Raw genomic sequence first — 17,905 nt, 5'->3', positions numbered from 1 at the left:
GTCTGGGTGGTTTGGTATTAACAGGGTCAGGGTGGTTTGGTATTAACAGGGTCAGGGTGGTTTGGTATTAACAGGGTCAGGGTGGTTTAGTATTAACTGGGTCAGGGTGGTTTGGAATGTACAGGGTCTGGGTGGTTTGGTATTAACAGGGTCTGGGTGGTTTGGTATTAACAGGGTCAGGGTGGTTTGGTATTAACAGGGTCAGGGTGGTTTAGTATTAACTGGGTCAGGGTGGTTTGGAATGTACAGGGTCTGGGTGGTTTGGTATTAACAGGTTCTGGGTGGTTTGGTATTAACAGGATCTGGGTGGTTTGGTATTAACAGGGTCAGGGTGGTTTGGTATTAACAGGATCTGGGTGGTTTGGTATTAACAGGGTCTGGGTGGTTTGGTATTAACAGGGTCTGGGTGGTTTGGTATTAACACGGTCTGGGTGGTTTGGTATTAACTGGGTCAGGGTGGTTTGGTATTAACAGGGTCCGGGTGGTTTGGAATGAACAGGTTCTGGGTGGTTTGGAATGTACAGGGTCTGTGGTCTGTACAGATACAGAGGTTCCATACTCCTCTCTTCACATTGGAATTCTTATCTTCATATTGCCAAAACATCATTATCCCTCAGTAACTTCAAGCATTGACAAGGGATAAACCTGATGAACCAACCTACCCAGTAATCCCCTAATTTTTGCATTTTTTTAAAATCATATTTACATGTATTCAGACCATTTGCTTAGTACACCAGGTGAAACTGGTTGAGAGAATGCCAAAAGTGTGCACAGTTGTCATCAAGGCAAAGGGTGGCTACTTTGAATAATTTAACATCTAAAATATATTTAGATTTGTTTAACATTTTTTTGGTTACTACATGATTCCATATGTGTAATTTCATAGTTTTGATGTCTTCACTATTATTCTACAATGTAGAAAATAGTCCAAATAAAGAAAAACTCTGGAATGTGTAGGTGTGTCAACTTTTGACTGGTGTGGTTTTCATATAATCTCTTTTGGGTTTCAAACCTCACGTGCTCACTGTTTTTACAGTGCTTTTATCTGCTCTGTGTTGTCTTTCACTTGTTTTCTTTCGTGCAAATTTTTTGGGTAAAAATGTCTGTTTGTCTCTGTCTGTCGCTACAGATGACCCTGCAGTGGAAGGTGTGGACAAGTCACGGCAGCTCCAGACAGGAGAGGTGATCATCATTGTGGTCGTGCTGCTCATGTGGGCAGGTAAGGAAAAGGACGGGGCAGGTAAGGAAAAGGACGGGGCAGGTAAGGAAAAGGACGGGGCAGGTAAGGAAAAGGACGGGGCAGGTAAGGAAAAGGACAGGGCAGGTAAGGAAAAGGACGGGGCAGGTAAGGAAATGACGGCGCAGGTAAGGAAAAGGACGGGGCAGGTAAGGAAAAGGACAGGGCAGGTAAGGAAAAGGACGGGGCAGGTAAGGAAAAGGACGGGGCAGGTAAGGAAATGACGGCGCAGGTAAGGAAAAGGACGGGGCAGGTAAGGAAAAGGACAGGGCAGGTAAGGAAAAGGACGGGGCAGGTAAGGAAAAGGACAGGGCAGGTAAGGAAAAGGACGGGGCAGGTAAGGAAAAGGACGGGGCAGGTAAGGAAAAGGACAGGGCAGTTAAGGAAAAGGACGGGGCAGGTAAGGAAAAGGACAGGGCAGGTAAGGAAAAGGACGGGGCAGGTAAGGAAAAGGACGGGGCAGGTAAGGAAAAGGACAGGGCAGTTAAGGAAAAGGACGGGGCAGGTAAGGAAAAGGACGGGGCAGGTAAGGAAAAGGACGGGGCAGGTAAGGAAAAGGACGGGGCAGGTAAGGAAAAGGACAGGGCAGGTAAGGAAAAGGACGGGGCAGGTAAGGAAAAGGACAGGGCAGGTAAGGAAAAGGACAGGGCAGTTAAGGAAAAGGACAGGGCAGGTAAGGAAAAGGACGGGGCAGGTAAGGAAAAGGACGGGGCAGGTAAGGAAAAGGACGGGGCAGGTAAGGAAAAGGACAGGGCAGTTAAGGAAAAGGACGGGGCAGGTAAGGAAAAGGACGGGGCAGGTAAGGAAAAGGACGGGGCAGGTAAGGAAAAGGACGGGGCAGGTAAGGAAAAGGACAGGGCAGGTAAGGAAAAGGACAGGGCAGGTAAGGAAAAGGACGGGGCAGGTAAGGAAAAGGACAGGGCAGGTAAGGAAAAGGACAGGGCAGTTAAGGAAAAGGACAGGGCAGGTAAGGAAAAGGACGGGGCAGGTAAGGAAATGACGGGGCAGGTAAGGAAAAGGACGGGGCAGGTAAGGAAAAGGACGGGGCAGGTAAGGAAGAGGACGGGGCAGGTAAGGAAAAGGACGGGGCAGGTAAGGAAAAGGACAGGGCAGTTAAGGAAGAGGACAGGGCAGGTAAGGACTTTGCATGCTACCAATTATTTAGAAGCTCATTATTGCATATTGGATGGGTGAGTGTTCAGATGTCCAAGGATGCTGTTTCCACTAAACATTTACATTTTAGTCATTCAGCAGACAACTATATCTCTGTCAATCAATCAATCAATCATTCAATCCATTAATCAATCAGCCAGTCGACTACAGCACTGATTTCAAGCTCATCGTTCATTTTGACAGAATCATAAAAAAGCTGGGTGATATAAATCGTAAAATTATTTTCCAATCAGCTTTAAAATGCACAGGAAAGGCTCAGTTTTCACATATCTTCTCCCCTATTGTCATGTCAAATCAACATCACACTTCTCCCTCTAGTCCCTGATGTTCAAACCTCCCTCCCATTAATGACTAGACATGCCTTAAGCCTCTGAGGTCTAAGACTGAGTAAGGTGTGAGACGCAACCAGGCCTGACAGGCTGTTACACCCCAGGGACCTGCAGCAGCAACCGGCTATGGCCAAACTATCTCTCCTTCCTCATAAAGTATGCACTTGTTCAATTATTTGAAAGGAAATGAGTGGTATAACAAACATGTTGCAGACTCCCTCTAGCCCATGCCTACACCAATACAATGAAGAAGAAGAAGAGTAATACGTTTTCAACTGAGTGAGAGTGACTAACAAAATCTACGGTTGGTAATTCGACCATGATTATTATAAATGTAGATAGCTGGTTAGACTAATTTACCAATCTAAAAAATGTGAGCTGACAGTGACAGTGACTGTCAGTGACTGACATAACAAGAGAAAAACTGCTGATGCACAACCAAATTTCTAAATTGCACTAACTCTAAACAGAAAGAGGAGACCCCGACTGAGTTCCCCCCAAAATAAATAAAATAAAAAACATGTTCTTCTGTTTTTTGGAAATTGATCAGTGTGCCAGTTGATCGCCAGTTGCCTAATATGCACTATTATACTGTATATGCCAGGAGTATTCAAATATTACCTTAGGAGGTCCAGACTACTACTGCTTTTCTGTTCTACCTGATCATTAATTGCACCCACATGTTGTCCCAGGTCTAAATCAGTCCCTGATTAGAGGGGAATCACCCACATGCTGTTCCAGGTCTAAATCAGTTCCTGATTAGAGAGGAATCACCCACATGCTGTCTCAGGTCTAAATCAGGCCCTGATTAGCGGGGAATCACCCACCTTGTGTCCCAGGTCTAAATCAGCCCCTGATTAGAGGGGAATCACCCACATGCTGTCCCAGGTCTAAATCAGCCCCTGATTAGAGGGGAAGAATGGGGGGAAAAAGCAGTGAAACTGGCTCCAGGTCCAGATTTTTATTTGAGGGATAAACGCTATTATATATGCTATTGTATATGCACCCAGCTAACTTTCTCATCCAGGGAACCAATCTGCCCAAGATCACCCAGCTAACATTCTCATCCAGGGAACCAAACAGGCAGATCACCCAGCTAACATTCTCATCCAGGGAACCAAACAGGCAGATCACCCAGCTAACATTCTCACCCAGGGAACCAAACAGGCAGATCACCCAGCTAACATTCTCACCCAGGGAACCAAACAGGCAGATCACCCAGCTAACATTCTCACCCAGGGAACCAAACAGGCAGATCACCCAGCTAACATTCTCACCCAGGGAACCAAACAGGCAGATCACCCAGCTAACATTCTCACCCAGGGAACCAAACAGGCAGATCACCCAGCTAACATTCTCATCCAGGGAACCAAACAGGCAGATCACCCAGTTTAAAGGGATATTGTCCATCCATCCACTGCGACTTTTATTGGAAGACCAACTCCTGTTGAGGGCCTAATGAACGAGCCTACCAACTCCTGTTGAGGGCCTAATGAACAGGCCTACCAACTCCTGTTGAGGGCCTAATGAACAGCACTACCAACTCCTGTTGAGGGCCTAATGAACAGGCCTACCAACTCCTGTTGAGGGCCTAATGAACAGGCCTACCAACTCCTGTTGAGGGCCTAATGAACAGGCCTACCAACTCCTGTTGAGGGCCTAATGAACAGGCCTACCAACTCCTGTTGAGGGCCTAATGAACGAGCCTACCAACTCCTGTTGAGGGCCTAATGAACGGGCCTACCAACTCCTGTTGAGGGCCTAATGAACAGGCCTACAACTCCTGTTGAGGGCCTAATGAACGGGCCTACCAACTCCTGTTGAGGACCTAATGAACAGGCCTACCAACTCCTGTTGAGGGCCTAATGAACAGGCCTACCAACTCCTGTTGAGGGCCTAATGTAGTTCAAAGGGCTGTGGAGTTATTACAAAACAAACTTCTCTATAGCCTTACAAGCAGCAGCACCCCAAACTAACATTATACCCATCCAGATGTTGCAGTTTTATTACTGTATTAAGGTTCCACTCTAACAGCCAGCAAACACACATGGTGAAAGTATACCGATAACAGTGAAGACATTGAATTCGTCCCAAATGGCACCCTATTCCCTATATAATGCACTACTTTTGACCAGAGTCCTATTGGTCCTGGTCAAAAGTAGTTCACTAGTGAGTATGGTGCCATTTCCTTCACAATCATTGGGTAGATATAATTATCTTCCCTGCTCAGAGATAAAGACACAACCATCGTCACCACTATCGTCACCACTATCGTCACCATCATCGTCACCACCATTGTCACCACCATTGTCACCACCATCGTCACCACCATCGTCACGCCATACCCCCCAGGGAATGATCCACGTACCCTCTACTATGTCTCTACTACTAGTTACATGAGGTGGTGGTGACAGGGCTGTGAGTGACCAATGACAATATGTTAATCCCCATCTCTCGTCTCTCTATTCCCCCCCCCCCCTGCAGCTGTCATTGCCTTGTTCTGTCGGCAGTATGACATCATCAAAGACAACGACTCTAGTACCGGCAAAGACAAGGTAAAGCCGTCGTCGTTGGCGAGCACGCCAGAACACTGCTCCGGAGGACTGCTACGGAACAAGGTACATAGATTAATGAATTAAGCAATTAATCAATCAATCAATCAACACCACAGCACAGGACTGCTACGGAGAAAGGTCGGCAAGGTCAACCAGAGGGCATTCATTTAGACCATGGGATACATTTTGTAGATTTCACAGTCAACTACAGGAGCCAATTCGTTCACCTTTATTTAACCAGGTAGGCAAGTTGAGAACAAGTTCTCCTTTACAGTTGCGACCTGGCCAAGATAAAGCAAAGCAGTTCGACACACACAACAACAGAGAGTTACACATGGAGTAAAACAAACATACATTCAATAATACAGTACAAAAATAAGTCTATATACAATGTGAGCAAATGAGGTGAGATAAGGGAGGTAAAGGCAAAAAAAAGGCCATGGTGGCAAAGTAAATACAATATAGCAAGTAAAACACTAGAATGGTAGATTTGTAGTGGAAGAAAGTGCAAAGTAGAAATATAAATAATGGGGTGCAAAGGAGCAAAATAAATAAATACAGTAGGGGAAGAGGTAGTTGTTTGGGCTAAATTATTGATGGGCTATGTACAGGTGCAGTGATCTGTGAGCTGCTTTGACAGCTGGTGCTTAAAGCAAGTGAGGGAGATAAGTGTTTCCAGTTTCAGAGATTTTTGTAGTTCGTTCCAGTCATTGGCAGCAGAGAACTGGAAGGAGAGACGGCCAAAGGAGGAATTGGCTTTGGGGGTGACCAGAGAGATATACCTGCCGGAGTGCGTGCTACAGGTGGGTGCTGCTATGGTGACCAGTGAGCTGAGATAAGGTGGGACTTTACCTAGCAGGGTCTTGTAGATGACCTGTAGCCAGTGGGTTTGGCGACGAGTATGAAGCGAGGGCCAGCCAACGAGAGCGTACAGGTCGCAGTGGTGGGTAGTATATGGGGCTTTGGTGACAAAACGGATGGCACTGTGATAGACTGCATCCAGTTTATTGAGTAGGGTATTGGAGGCTATTTTGTAAATGACATTGCCGAAGTCGAGGATCGGTAGGATGGTCAGTTTTAGGAGGGTATGTTTGGCAGCATGAGTGAAGGATGTTTTGTGGAGAAATAGGAAGCCAATTCTAGATTTAACTTTGGATTGGAGATGTTTGATTTGAGTCTGGAAGGAGAGCTTACAGTCTAACCAGACACCTAGGTATTTGTAGTTGTCCACATATTCTAAGTCAGAACCGTCCAGAGTAGTGATGCGGGCAGGTGCGGGCAGTGATCGGTTGAAAAGCGTGCATTTAGTTTTACTTGTATTTAAGAGCAGTTGGAGGCCACGGAAGGAGAGTTGTATGGCATTGAAGCTCGTCTGGAGGGTTGTTAACACAGTGTCCAAAGAAGGGCCAGAAGTATACAGAATGGTGTCGTCTGCGTAGAGGTGGATCAGAGACTCACCAGCAGCAAGAGTGACATCATTGATGTATACAGAGAAAAGAGTTGGCCCAAGAATTGAACCCTGTGGCACCCCCATAGAGACTACCAGAGGCCCGGACAACAGGCCATACGATTTGACACATTGAACTCTATCAGAGAAGTAGTTGGTGAACCAGGCGAGGCAAACATTTGAGAAACCAAGGCTATTGAGTCTGCCGATGAGGATGTGGTGATTGACAGAGTCGAAAGCCTTGGCCAGGTCAATGAATACGGCAGCACAGTATTGTTTCTTATCACTGGCGGTTACGATATCGTTTAGGACCTTGAGCGTGGCTGAGGTGAAACCAGATTGCATAGCGGAGAAGGTGCGGTGGGATTCGAAATGGTCTGTAATCTGTTTGTTGACTTGGCTTTCGAAGACCTTAGAAAGGCAGGGTAGGATAGATATAGGTCTGTAGCAGTTTGGGTCAAGAGTGTCCCCTCCTTTGAAGAGGGGGATGACAGCAGCTGCTTTCCAATCAATGAGCAAGGTACTTAGAAAATGGTCAACTTATTAGCCATTAAGTCAAGTACCCATACTGTAACAGTAAGCAATTGTAATATAATTGTGTTATTGTATTTGTAATATAATTGTTCTATAGTAATTATAATATAATTTTAATATACATGTACTATAGTAATTGTAATACAATTGTACTATAGTAAATGTAATATACTTGTACTAAAGTAATAGTAGGCACCACATTGTGTACCTGATGATGTATTCATGTACTTGCATCAAATATCACGTTCAGAAGCAGTCAAATACTGTACAGCAATACCTGTAATCTCTACAGCTCCACCACTTTACACTCTGACTGCTTCCACATATCACTCCACCACTTTACCCCCTGACTGCCTCCACATATCACTCCACCACTTTACACTCTGACTGCCTCCACTTATCACTCCACCACTTTACACCCTGACTGCCTCCACATATCACTCCACCACTTTACACCCTGACTGCATCCACATATCACTCCACCACTTTACACCCTGACTGCATCCACATATCACTCCACCACTTTACACCCTGACTGCTTCCACTTATCACTCCACCACTTTACACCCTGACTGCATCCACATATCACTCCACCACTTTACACCCTGACTGCATCCACATATCACTCCACCACTTTACACCCTGACTGCTTCCACTTATCACTCCACCACTTTACACCCTGACTGCCTCCACATATCACTCCACCACTTTACACCCTGACTGCATCCACATATCACTCCACCACTTTACACCCTGACTGCATCCACATATCACTCCACCACTTTACACCCTGACTGCTTCCACTTATCACTGGGCTGAATCATAGACTCTCCACTCTCCACTCAGAGGAGACCGTTTCTGTTGCTGCCCTCTCAGTAACCTCTATAGTGGTGTCCATTTCAGCCTTGAAACCTAAGTATATCCCAGCACTCCATTTCAACTGTGAACTTCAGTGTGTGTGCGTGTGTGTTCCATTTAATGGTAAAGAGGGGTACCTAGTCAGTTGTACAACTGAATGCCTTCAGCTGAAATGTGTATTCCACATTTAACCCCTCTGAATCAGAGAGGTGCTGCGGGGGGCTGCCTTAATCGACATCCACGTCTTCGGCACCCCGGGGGAACAGTGGGTTATAACTGCCTTGCTCAGGGGGCAGAACGACCGATTTTTTTTTTTACCTTGTCAGCTCGGGGATTCGATCCAGCAACCACTAGCTCTAACCACTAGTTTACCTGTGACCTTCTCTGTGAAAGATTCCCCTGTCGTCTAACAACCCAGTGACATACCATGCTATATTCACAGGCAGCCCCTCATCACCATGGCAACCTGTACTGTTGGACTATAGGAATATACAGAATGTATCAATGTCACATATCCCTTTCCATCTCACAGGTGTTGTCGTCAAACTGGGAAAAAAAGAAATTATAAAAAAAAAAAAAAAAACATACATCCTAATTCCATATGTCAACGATGACGCCTACATTGGGTGTTAATGGTGGATTGTTGTAGCAGCGTCTTTATGTGGAGGACTGCAGAAGAGAAGTGAAAAAGAAGTAGACAGTCCCTGCTATGAAAAATACATGCAACTGGGATCTGCTTGCCAAATGGGGACACAGAGAGAGAGAGAGTGTGAGAGGTGGAACACTGAATAACACTCGGTAATGGCCAACAGATTTAGGATATGTCCCATATGGCACCCTATTCCCTGTATAGTGCGCTCTATTTGACCGGGCTATTTTGAACAGAGTCCTATGAGCGCTGGTAAAAAAAACTAGTGCACTATATAGGGAATAGATGTTTATTGTCTGCCATTTAGGGAACATGCAAAAGCCTTTGAGAGCTTAGTGTTATTGAAGCCATCAGCCAGTCGAAGTGAGGGGTCATTTTCATTATAATGTTCACCAACCCCCAGGGTAGGGAGGTATTGAAGCTCTCTCTCTCTGTCTCTCCTGTTTGAAGAATCTCAGGGGTAATCCTCTTCAGTGTTGTCATATTCGTGTATGTAGGTGGCAGGGAAGTCAGGCGCAGGAGAAACCAAGTTGGTTAATAATGGAGTATTTAATTTTTTTTTTAAACTCCAAAACCAAAGTACAAAATAAATGGGTAAAGTATACCTGTCGCACACCGATACACAAACCCACGTAACATAACATCACAAACAATCACCGACAAGGACATGAGGGGAAACAGAGGGTTAAATACACAGCATGTAATTAATGGGATTGGAACCAGGTGTGGTAGGAAGACAAGACAAAACCAATGGAAAATGAAAAATGGATCAGTGATGGCTAGAAGACCGGTGACGTCGACCGCCGAGCACCACCCGAGCAAGGAGGTGAACAAATGTCCTGGCTCATACTCTTCCTCTTGTCGTTAAGGGTCCGATGGGGAAAGAGAGGGTTTCTGATGAGGGTTGTGATGAAAGCTTGATTAACTTTAACCGGTAGAATTGATGAAGTAAGCTTTTCGAGTAGGATTTTTTTGTCACTCATTTCTTTCACGCATTTCTTATTAATATTTTAAGGGGTAAATCATAAAACTTTATCATCATATTGTTGAGAAAAATATGCAAATGTTTACATTTAGTAGAATCTCTTATCCAGAGCGACTTACAAGAGCTATTTTGGTTAAGTGCCTTGCTCCAGGGCACATTAATATATTTTTCCCCTAGGTGGCTTGGGGATTTGAACCAGCAATCTTACAGTTATTGGCCCAATGCTCTAACCGCTAGGCTAGCTGTCGCTAGCATAAAGTAAGCAGTGTAGTTAACGTTAGGATGAAAGTTAGGGTAAGGTTTAAAATCAGATTATAAGAAGAGAAATTGTAGAACTAGGCGAGAAAAGAGGCTTTCATGACGATCGATTCTTCTTCTCACCTAAACGATGTGGCCAGACATTGCTTAACGATGGCGATTGATGGTGTTGAATAACTTTTTAAATCTGTCAGAGACACATAGATCTGTTTGGACAGTTTGCTGAGAAAGACAAGGACAACGCGTGCAGAAAAATAATAATTAACAACACAACAGCACTAACAACAGCTGTTAACGACTACGGATTTGATAACTGACAATGGGGTGGTGTTTTGTTGTCGGAAGTGTGAACCTTTCTTATTTCCAACAGAGAAATGAAACGCATGCTTTAAATAGTACACTGAGTCAAGGGAGTTAGATTAGCATGTTCTCTCTCTAATTCAATGGGGCTTTATTGGCATGGGAAACGTATTTGTATTGCCAAAGCAAGTGAAAAAAATAAAAAATAAAAGCTACAAAATGAATTAAACAAGATCAGGACAACAACAATCAAGATATTAAAACAGTAAACATTACACACACAAACAGTTAAGAGAATAACAACGTTTAAAACATTATATTATTAGCAGTTAAAAGATGTAGTATAACATTTCAAATGTTGCATAGGCTATGTACAGTTGTGACAATGTGCAAATAGTAGAATGGGGGGGCAGGATATTCCCCAATGCTGGTAAGGGGCCCTGGGTAAAATAAGGTTTGGGAACCTCTGCTGTAGCTCATTCAATGTAATTGGAGAATCCAATGGGTTCTGGTAGTCTATAATAGCTGATTCTATGTTTTGTAAATTGGCATGCATATGTTTTTACTCTTAGTCTTTGTAATATGGCCGGAGAAGTTTGGAGAAGTGGTTTATCCATACGTCTCCATTTTAGATAGATAGATAGATAGCTCTTTTTTGTTTGGTTGTTTGTTCAGTGTTTTCCAATTTTCCCAGAAGTAACTTAATTCTATGTATTCTTCAATCACAGCTGTTTTTCTGACGTGCTGTTCCTTCTGTACTGTTTTAGTGTTCTGGGTCTCTTCGTTTTTGGTTGGATAGGTTTCTCAATTTCTTTCTTAGGTTTTTGTACTCTTCATCAAACCATTTCTCATTGCTCTTAATTTTCTTAGGTTTTCTGCTTGATTTTTGTATTTATTCGCTATGTTAGCTGATATGTCAAATATACTGTTCAGGCTTTCTACTAAATGAACACCTTCACTATTGCAGGGAAACATTTTGTCGAGGAAGTTGTCTACTGTGGGATTGGATTTGTTTTTTGTCCAATTATTCTTTGGTCGGCTTCTACACTATCTTCCTTCCATCGATAGCATTTTTTAATAGCATGCTGTTTGTTGGGCTTTGATGCCTCATGGTTGAGTATTGCTCTGTTCAAGTAGGCTGTGATTTTGCTGTGATCTGATAGGGTTGTCAGTGGGCTGACTGTGAACGCTCTGAGACACTCTGGGTTGAGGTACCTACCGTAGGAGGCCCCTCAAAGCATACCATTGACTGCGTACAGATCCAGCATGCGACAGCGGTTTTTGTTGGTTATGTTGTCATAGTTGTGTCTAGGGGGAGGGAACGCTGTCACCTCCAGGTACATTTGGAAAGTATTCAGACCCCTTGACTTTTTCCACATTTTCCAATATGTATTAAATAGTTTTTTCCCCTCATCAAACTATACCCACAATACCCTATAAGGACAAATGTTTGTTGAAGCACCTTTGGCAGTGATTACAGCCTTGAGTCTTCTTGGGTAGGACGCTACAAGCTTGGTACTCCTGTATTTGGATGGGGAGCATCGCTGCGTAGATATTTTCAGGTCTCTCCAGAGATGCTCGATCAGGTTCAAGTCTGGGCTCTGGCTGGGCAACTCAAGGACAGAGACTTGTCCCAAAGTCACTCCTCCGTTGTCCTGGCTGTGTGCTTAGGGTTGTTGTCCTGTTGAAAGGTGAAACTTCACCCCAGTCTGATGTCCTTTTCTCCGTTCATCTTTCCCTCAAACCTGACTTAGTCTCCCAGTCCCTGCCGCTGGAAAACATCATGATGCTGCCACCACCAAGCTTCACCGAAGGGATGGTGCCAGGTTTCCTCCAGACATGACGCTTGGCATTCGGGCCAAAGAGTTAAATCTTTGTTTCATCAGACCAGAGAATCTTGTTTCTTAAGGTCTGAGTCCTTTAGGTGCCTTTTGGCAAATTCCAAGTGGGCTGTCATGTGCCTTTTACTGAGGAGTGGCTTCCGTCTGGCCACTTTTAGCATAAGGGCCTGATTGGTGGAGTGCTGCAGAAATGGTTGTCCTTCTGGAAGGTTCTCCCATCTCCACAGAGGAACTCTGGAGCTCTGTCAGAGTGACCATCGGGTTCTTGGTCACCTGCCTGACCAAGGCCCTTCTCCCTCGATTGCTCAGTTTGGCCAGACGGCCAGCTCTAGGAAGAGTCTTAGTGGTTCCAAACTTCTTCCATTTAAGAATGATGGAGGCCACTGTGTTCTTGGGGAAACTTCAATTCTGCAGAGATTTTTTGGTACCCTTCCCCAGATCTGTGTCTCGACACAATCCTGTCTCAGAGCTCTATGGACAATTCCTTCGACCTCATGGCTTGGTTTTTGCTCTGACATGCACTGTCAACTGTGGGACCTTATATAGACAGGTGTGTGCCTTTCCAAATCATTTCAGATCAATTGAATTTACCACACCTGGACTCCAATCAAGTTGTAGAAACATTTCAAGGATGATCAATGGAAACAGGATGCACCAGAGCTCAATTTTGATTCTCATAACAAAGGGTCTGAATACTTTTGTAAATAAGCTATTTCTCTTTTTTTTTATTTTTAATACATTTGTCAAAGTTTCTCAAAACCTGTTTTTGCTTAGTCATTATGAGGTAATGTATGTAGATTGATGAGGACATTTGTTTATTTAATCCATGATAGAATAAGGCTGTAACTTAACAAAATGTGGAACAAGTCAAAGGGTCTGAATACTTTCCCAATGCACTGTAGGTGTTTGTCCCTGTGTGTGCTGAGGTTGTCAGGGGAGTGTTGTCAGGGGAGTGTCTCGCTGGTCTGGGCAGGGTGTCCATTGCTCTTTTATTAGGTGTTGGGTACAGTTACAGGAAATGCGTTTACCCGCCTTATGGTAGCAGGGTGGAAGTCTTTTCGTGGTAGCAGGGTGGAGATAACCACTCATGAGTTGAGGAAAGTGGAAGAAGCTTTTTTTTTTAAATCACTCCCTTGGGTGTTGTTGCCACCCTTTCCTGCTGTGTGCTGTGGGGTTTGATTCTCCACTTGGGGTTGCTTGTCTGTGGGGCTGTTTAAGGAGGGGGTCTGGTCTTACTCGCTCGGGGAATCGTCACCAAGAAAGAGCTTCTCCTGCTGTTCACCCTCTTAAAGAGCCAACCAAAACACAGATTGATTTGGTGTTCAGTAATAAACCAGAGAGATTGACTAAATCATTCAATATGGTTACTGGGCTGTCTGATCATAATCTGACACTTATAGCCAGAAAGCTGTCTAAGAGCAAGTTTAACCTCTCTACTGTTAGAAAGACAGATCAACTAAGAATACCTAAGAGTGAATTAAACTATTTTATAAACGCAATTAAGGGAATTAACTGGAACGATCTCTTGTCCTATACAGATGTGAAAGCTGATAGTCAGGTTTTTCTATCCACAATCCAGACTACAATAAATGGTTTCCTGAAGAAAATCAAATCCAAACCTGGCCAAAAGAGCACTCTTCTTTGGCTAAATGGGGAAATCTGGAAATTGATGAAAGAACGAGATTATGCTCTTAAAAACAGCCCTAAAATCCAAATTAGAGCATGACAGACGTAGGTTTACCATGTTGAGAAATAAGGTGATGAAAGAAGTCAGACAGGCCAAGGCAAACTTTTTTTATTAACATAATTGGTGAAGCGAAAAGGGACATTCTAAATTGATCTGGGAGAATCTAAAAAAGTTAACAGGGAAAGACCATAGTAACACCGCAAAAAGACTAGAAATCATGGTGAATAACAATCTAACACAGGATGCAGTCGAAATAGCAATAGCCTTCAATTCCTACTTTGTTGACTCCATCAGGGTACTGACACAGAACCCCTCCACTGGTTTCTTGGGCTCAGTGCTAGTGAATGACGCTCAACCTGTCTTCATCATAAGGGAGGTTTCTGAGTCAGAGGGGAACAAGGTGATTAGCTCACTAAAGAACTCTAAAGTCAAAGATGTGTTTGGGCTGGACTCTTACCTTTCTTAAAAACTACAAAGAGTCACTCATTGGCCCCATTACTAAGGTCACCAACACATCTATTTGTCTGGGGGTGTTTCCAAGGGTATGGAAGTCGAAGGTTGTTGAAAAGTGTGTAGCAGAACAACTGATTGCCCACCTCAACAACAGCCTCTTCACATTACACTCCATGCAGTTTGGCTTCAGAGCGAAACACTCCACAGAAACGGCCAACTGCTTTCTTCTTGAAAATGTGAAGTCCAAGATGGATAAAGGGGTTGTTGTTGGGGCTGTGTTTCTGGACCTAAGGAAGGCTTTTGATACTGTTAACCATGAGGATCTCATCACAAAATTGTCCAAGTTCAACTTTTCCCCCGATGCCTTGAGATGGATGAAATCATACCTTGGAAGGCAGAACTCAGTGTGTCAGAGTGAGCAATGAGCTGTCGCCCACTCTTAGCTATGATGTGGGCGTGCCCCAAGGGTCAATACTGGGGCCCCTCCTGTTCAGCCTGTACATTAATGATCTGCCTTCTGTCTGTACTGGGTCTGAAGTTCAAATGTATGCAGATGATACAGTGATATATGTGCATGCAAAGAGCAAACAACAAGCTGCACAAGAACTCACTACTGTAATGGTCCAGGTTACAAAGTGGCTCAGTGACTCGTGTTTGCATCTCAATGTGAAAAAAACTGTTTGCATGTTCTTCACAAAGAGGGCAACAGATGCTACTGAGCCAGATGTATCAGGGGAGAAGCTCCAGGTGGTATCTGATGCTACTGAGCCAGATGTCTGTGTATCAGGGGAGAAGCTCCAGGTGGTATCTGATGCTACTGAACCAGATGTCTGTGTGTCAGGGGAGAAGCTCCAGGTGGTATCTGATGCTACTGAACCAGATGTCTGTGTATCAGGGGAGAAGCTCCAGGTGGTATCTGATGCTACTGAACCAGATGTCTGTGTCAGGGGAGAAGCTCCAGGTGGTATCTGATGCTACTGAACCAGATGTCTGTGTATCAGGGGAGAAGCTCCAGGTGGTATCTGATGCTACTGAACCAGATGTCTGTGTATCAGGGGAGAAGCTCCAGGTGGTATCTGATGCTACTGAACCAGATGTCTGTGTATCAGGGGAGAAGCTCCAGGTGGTATCTGATGCTACTGAACCAGATGTCTGTGTATCAGGGGAGAAGCTCCAGGTGGTATCTGATGCTACTGAACCAGATGTCTGTGTATCAGGGGAGAAGCTCCAGGTGGTATCTGATGCTACTGAACCAGATGTCTGTGTATCAGGGGAGAAGCTCCAGGTGGTATCTGATGCTACTGAACCAGATGTCTGTGTATCAGGGGAGAAGCTCCAGGTGGTATCTGATTTTAAGTACCTTGGCATCATACTTGATTCTAACCTCTCTTTTAAAAAGCAGGTGAAAAAGGTAATTCAAATAACCAAATTCAACCTAGCTCATTTCCGATTTGTACGAAATTGTTTGACTACAGAGGTAGCAAAACTGTACTTCAAATCTATGATACTCCCCCACTTAACATACTGCTTGACTAGTTGGACCCAAGCTTGCTATACAACATTAAAACCTATTCAGTTCAAAGTGCTTGATAGGAAGCCCAATAGCCATCATCACTGTTACATCCTCAGAAAGCATGAGCTCCTGAGTTGGGAAAATCTTGTGCAATACACCGACGCATGTCTTGTATTCCAGATCCTAAATGGCCTGGCTCCCCCTCCACTCAGTACTTTTGTTACACAGAAAACCCAAACATATGGCAGCAGATCCACAAGGTCTGCCATGAGAGGTGACTGTGTAGTTCCCTTAAGGAAAAGCACCTTTAGTAAATCCGCTTTCTCTGTGAGAGCTTCCCATGTCTGGAATACACTGCCACCAGACACACATAACTGCACCACATATCACACTTTCACAAAATGCATGAAGACATGGCTAAAGGTCAATCAGATTTGTGAACATAATCCCTAGCTGTGTATTGCCGCTTTCCATGTTGTCTGTTGTCTGTAGCTTGTGAGGTATCGAAACACTCTGTTGCTTTTATGGATTTTGTCTTGTTGCTTTTTGTTCTATGTTGCTTTGTCTGTATGCTACATCTTGCTTGTTCTATGTTGCTCTGTCTGTATGCTACATCTTGCTTGTTCTATGTTGCTCTGTCTGTAAACTACATCTTGCTTGTCCTATGTTTGTTGCTCTGTCTGTATGCTACATCTTGCTTGTCCTATGTTGCTCTGTCTGTATGCTACATCTTGCTTGTCCTATGTTGCTCTGTTTGTATGCTACATCTTGCATGGCCTATGTTGCTCTGTCTGTATGCTACATCTTGCTTGTCCTATGTTGCTCTGTCTGTATGCTACATCTTGCTTGTCCTATGTTGCTCTGTCTGTATGCTATGTCTTGCTTGTCCTATGTTACTCTGCGTGTGCTCACTGCTCAATGATTGTCTGTATTGTAATTGTTTTTAATAACCTGCCCAGGGACTGCGGTTGAAAATTAGCCGGCTGGCTAAAACCGTCACTTTTACTGAAACGTTGATTAATGTGCACTGTCCCTGTAAAAACAAAATAAACTCAAACTCTTTGATTCTGTGGAAGTCTTGCTCAAACTGTTTGGGGTTGGGGCCCTGTTCAATACTGTTCCAGACTTACAGGTTGACATTGGCTGTCTCGGAGTCCTCATTGTCTAGTATCCTGAGTTTCCACCCATCGCTAACACCCCCTCTCTTGACAGATGAATAGTGTGTTAATATAGCACTGCGCCATGCCAGGGGATGGTCTGTGTGGAAGATTAAGTTGCTTACGTTCTCATTTTTGTAGCAGTCAGCAAAAACTGTCAGTGGATTGTCCATGAGGAGCTTCTTTTTCTACTCTTTCCATGTCTTCTCCTTTCTTTTTTTTACATCCAAGGAGTACTGTGCTGTGATGACCTCTGCTCAAGGGGAAGCCATGGAACAGGGGGCCAAAGAGGCCTCTGCATTTGGGCTCAAGGGCTTTCACACCTCTCATTTTACACCTCTGTACAAATTGAAGTTGCAGGGTATGTTCTGTCCTAGCAAGCTTGATAGCCTTAACTTAGCTTTCAGCCTTTATAAAGTAAAATATCTAGAGATTATTGTAATGTATTTTCCTTCTTGGCTTTAGAAGTAGCTTCAGACTTAACATGACTCACTCAGTTCCAGGTTGGATGGTATTTTGGGGGATTGCACTTTCTGCTTCTTTTGCTGGTTGTTGATTTGCCATAGAATTTGCTGGCAGTAAGAATCCTTGGTAGGAGGAATCCTTCCAGGTAATTTTGACCAAAATCAGGTTGTAGGTTTGGAGTTGTTATGTTGTGGAGGGTAGTTGTATATATCCTTCTGAAAAAAATTAACTTCATCCAACACTACTAAACTATTTTTTTTTAATTCTCTCTCTCTCTGTCTGTCTCTGTCTGTCTCTGTCTGTCTGTGTCTGTCTGTCTCTGTCTCTGTCTGTCTCTGTGTCTCTCTCTGTCTCTCTCTCTGTCTCTCTCTGTCTCTCGCTCTCTTTCGCTCTCTTTCGCTCTCCTCCCCCCAATTCAATGGGCTTTATTGGCATGGGGAAACATATGTTTGCATTGCCAAAGC

At 44.1% G+C, this 17,905-nt stretch overlaps 1 protein-coding gene across 1 annotated transcript in view; it reads left to right on the top strand.

Moving 5' to 3' along the window:
* Positions 1–17,905, top strand: part of fndc4a (fibronectin type III domain containing 4a) — a 76,589-nt gene that overhangs the window by 53,944 nt on the left and 4,740 nt on the right. Inside the window, exons 4-5 of the mRNA XM_045721184.2 lie at positions 1,130–1,219; positions 5,224–5,357. Coding sequence (XP_045577140.1) covers positions 1,130–1,219; positions 5,224–5,357 — 224 coding nt within the window. The remainder of the gene's footprint in view (positions 1–1,129; positions 1,220–5,223; positions 5,358–17,905) is intronic.

The sequence above is a fragment of the Salmo salar genome, chromosome 06 (genome assembly GCF_965601325.2).
Source record: "Salmo salar chromosome 06, fSalSal1, whole genome shotgun sequence".
NCBI lineage: Eukaryota > Metazoa > Chordata > Actinopteri > Salmoniformes > Salmonidae > Salmo > Salmo salar.
This window is presented reverse-complemented; position numbering and strand designations above follow the sequence as displayed.